The sequence below is a fragment of the Fonticula alba genome (genome assembly GCF_000388065.1).
Source record: "Fonticula alba strain ATCC 38817 unplaced genomic scaffold supercont2.5, whole genome shotgun sequence".
Taxonomy (NCBI): Eukaryota; order Rotosphaerida; family Fonticulaceae; genus Fonticula; species Fonticula alba.
The window spans coordinates 1250046-1252310 of record NW_009242975.1 but is presented as its reverse complement, the minus strand read 5'-3'; the positions used below and the strand labels follow the sequence as shown (position 1 = coordinate 1252310).

Here is a 2265-nt window from a genome sequence, read left to right as displayed (position 1 = left end):
CCCCCCCCCCCCCCCACTCCGCACGACCTTCCTCTCCCTCGGCCCAGTTCCTCGGCCTGGCTGTTGCCTTCTACAGCGGCCCGGGCATTCTTTCGAATGACTCGCTCAAGCTCCTGGCCCGGTCTATCTGCTCGCGCCGGCAGGAGTATGTCCCAACCTCCGCGGCCCTGGTGACTCCGGCCACCGTGACCGGAAGCCTGCAGCTCCGTGACTTCGACTGGGAGCATCGCGTGCGTCTTCCTCAATCCCTCGGGCGCGCCCGTCGCCTGCTCCTCTAGTTGCATGTCTCCTCTCCCCGGCGCCTTCTCTCCCCCGTGCATTTGGCTCCCCGGCCCTGACACCGACATGAACCCCCCCATCCTCCGACTGCAGGCCGTGGTCTTCCCGGCGGTCGACAAGATCCACCACGCCTCCCTTGTGCGCCTCAGCCTGAACCTCGTGTCTCCGAACTCCGCCGAGCAGGGGGCCCTTCTGGAGCTGGGCCCCCAGGAGCTGGACACCCTGATCGCTTCGCTCGAGGCCGCCGACAAGGTACCTGCCCGGCACTGCGCTTGCTCCTGCTGTCGCCAACACCAAGACCATCGCCGCCACTGCTCTCCCCCCTTCGCCCCACCCCCTCCCGGTACTGACCTCGCACGCTCGCCCTCCCCCTCCCCCCTGCCTTCCTCTCCTGCTCCGCCTCCGCCAGATCTGTGCCGAGAACAGCGCGTAGAGAGGCCTCCGCGGTGTTGTCCCTGCCGGACCCCTTGCCTCCCTCCTCATTTCGTCCGCCCGTCCGCCCGCCCCTTCCTTCCGCCCTTCGTCTCCACCATGCTGCCCTGCTCCCTGGCCTGGACGTCTCTCGCTTCACAGTCTCTCCCCGTCCTTGGACAATATACACTACTCCCTCCCTGGTGTCTCTGTATCTCTGCGCCCCGCCCCCCTGCCCCGAAGCCGGGTCCGATTGGCCGGCGGATCACCTCCCACCGCATCGCCCCTTTGAGCACAGCTCCCGCCGGATGTGCTCATCACGTGCGTTCTTCGCATGGCCGCCGCCGTCCCCTGTGCGTGGACCACTGAGGCCACCCATGCTGGCGGGGCCCAAGCGACCGGGCCCGGGCGCGCTGGCTGGAGGGGGCGGCCTGGTCCCCTCCGCGCGGGCCGCGTTGGGGAGCGGCCCTGCTGCATAGAGAGGGAGGCCCGGACGGGTGGCAGAGGTGGTCAGCCGTGCAGAGTGCACACGCACACGCACATGCACGCACACGGCCGGGAAAGAGTCGGCGGCGCGGCCGTGGGGAGAGTAGGGGAGAAGATCTTCCGCGCCTTTTTTCTTTTTTTTTTTTTTTGCGCGTACCAGGGCCAGCGATCGCACCCGCCTGAGTACCTCTTTCGGGCACCATGCACATCGGCGCGGGACCATCTGCGCGCGATACCAGCTCCCTCCCCTCTCCTCCTGCCTCTCCCCGCCTTCTTTTCGCAGTCCACGCCGCTCTCCCTTCCCCCTCCCGTCCTCTCGCTCCCTGTCGCTTTCGTCGCCGTTCCGGGAATCACCGGTCCCCCACCCCCTTTCATCCTCTCCCTTTCTGCCCTACGCCACCATGCTCTCCGCCAAGAAGAACCGCGCAAACAAGCGCCACTTCGATATGTGTACGTGCACGTGTGCGCGCCTGTACGCACCTCCCATGCAGTTCCTGCCATTTGTCCATGCTAACACGCCCCTGTCCACAGCTCAGGACGAGGATCTGGCCATCCTGGATGAGCCGGTCTTCGACCTTGACCTGCCGAGCAGCGATGCCGACTCCGATGCCGACCTGCCGGTGGCCGCCCCGGCCAAGGGGAAGAAGGCTGCCAAAAAGGCAAAGAGTGCGTCTTCTTTATCGACATTGCTGCGCCTCGGCGCGCGCCCCCCCCCTCTCTCTCTCCCTTGCTCGCTCGCTCGCTGACGCCTCGCACCTCTTTGCCCCGCTGCCCCTCCAGAGTCTGCCCCCGCCGAGGCTGATGACGATCCCTTTGATCCTTCGGACAACTCGGACTCCGACGAGGAGGCCCTCTCTGCGCGTGCTTGGGGTAAGTCTCGCAAGGACTTCTACGGCTACGATGAGAGTGAGACTCGCAAGCCCGCCTCCAAGAAGGAGGACGATTTTGATGCCGGTACGTCCTGCGCCAGCTTTCCTCTTCATCCGCCCGCCCCTCCTCCCCGCACATACACACATGCGTATATGCATACGCACATGAGTATACACGCGTTTGGGGTTGGGTCCTGACTCGCGACTGACCCTCGCCCCC

General features: G+C 66.0%; 2 protein-coding genes across 2 annotated transcripts in view; both read left to right on the top strand.

Moving 5' to 3' along the window:
- Positions 1-891, top strand: part of H696_03459 (hypothetical protein) — a 1370-nt gene extending 479 nt beyond the window's left edge. The window contains exons 3-5 of the mRNA XM_009497325.1: positions 48-230; positions 373-531; positions 689-891. Of these exons, the coding sequence (XP_009495600.1) occupies positions 48-230; positions 373-531; positions 689-712 (366 nt within the window). The 3' untranslated portion in view covers positions 713-891. The remainder of the gene's footprint in view (positions 1-47; positions 231-372; positions 532-688) is intronic.
- Positions 892-1577: 686 nt separating this feature from the next.
- The window catches only part of H696_03458 (hypothetical protein), a gene marked incomplete at both ends in the record, with an annotated part of 1822 nt that continues 1134 nt past the window's right edge, over positions 1578-2265 (top strand). Inside the window, 4 exons of the mRNA XM_009497324.1 lie at positions 1578-1626; positions 1708-1842; positions 1957-2130; positions 2216-2265. Of these exons, the coding sequence (XP_009495599.1) occupies positions 1578-1626; positions 1708-1842; positions 1957-2130; positions 2216-2265 (408 nt within the window). The remainder of the gene's footprint in view (positions 1627-1707; positions 1843-1956; positions 2131-2215) is intronic.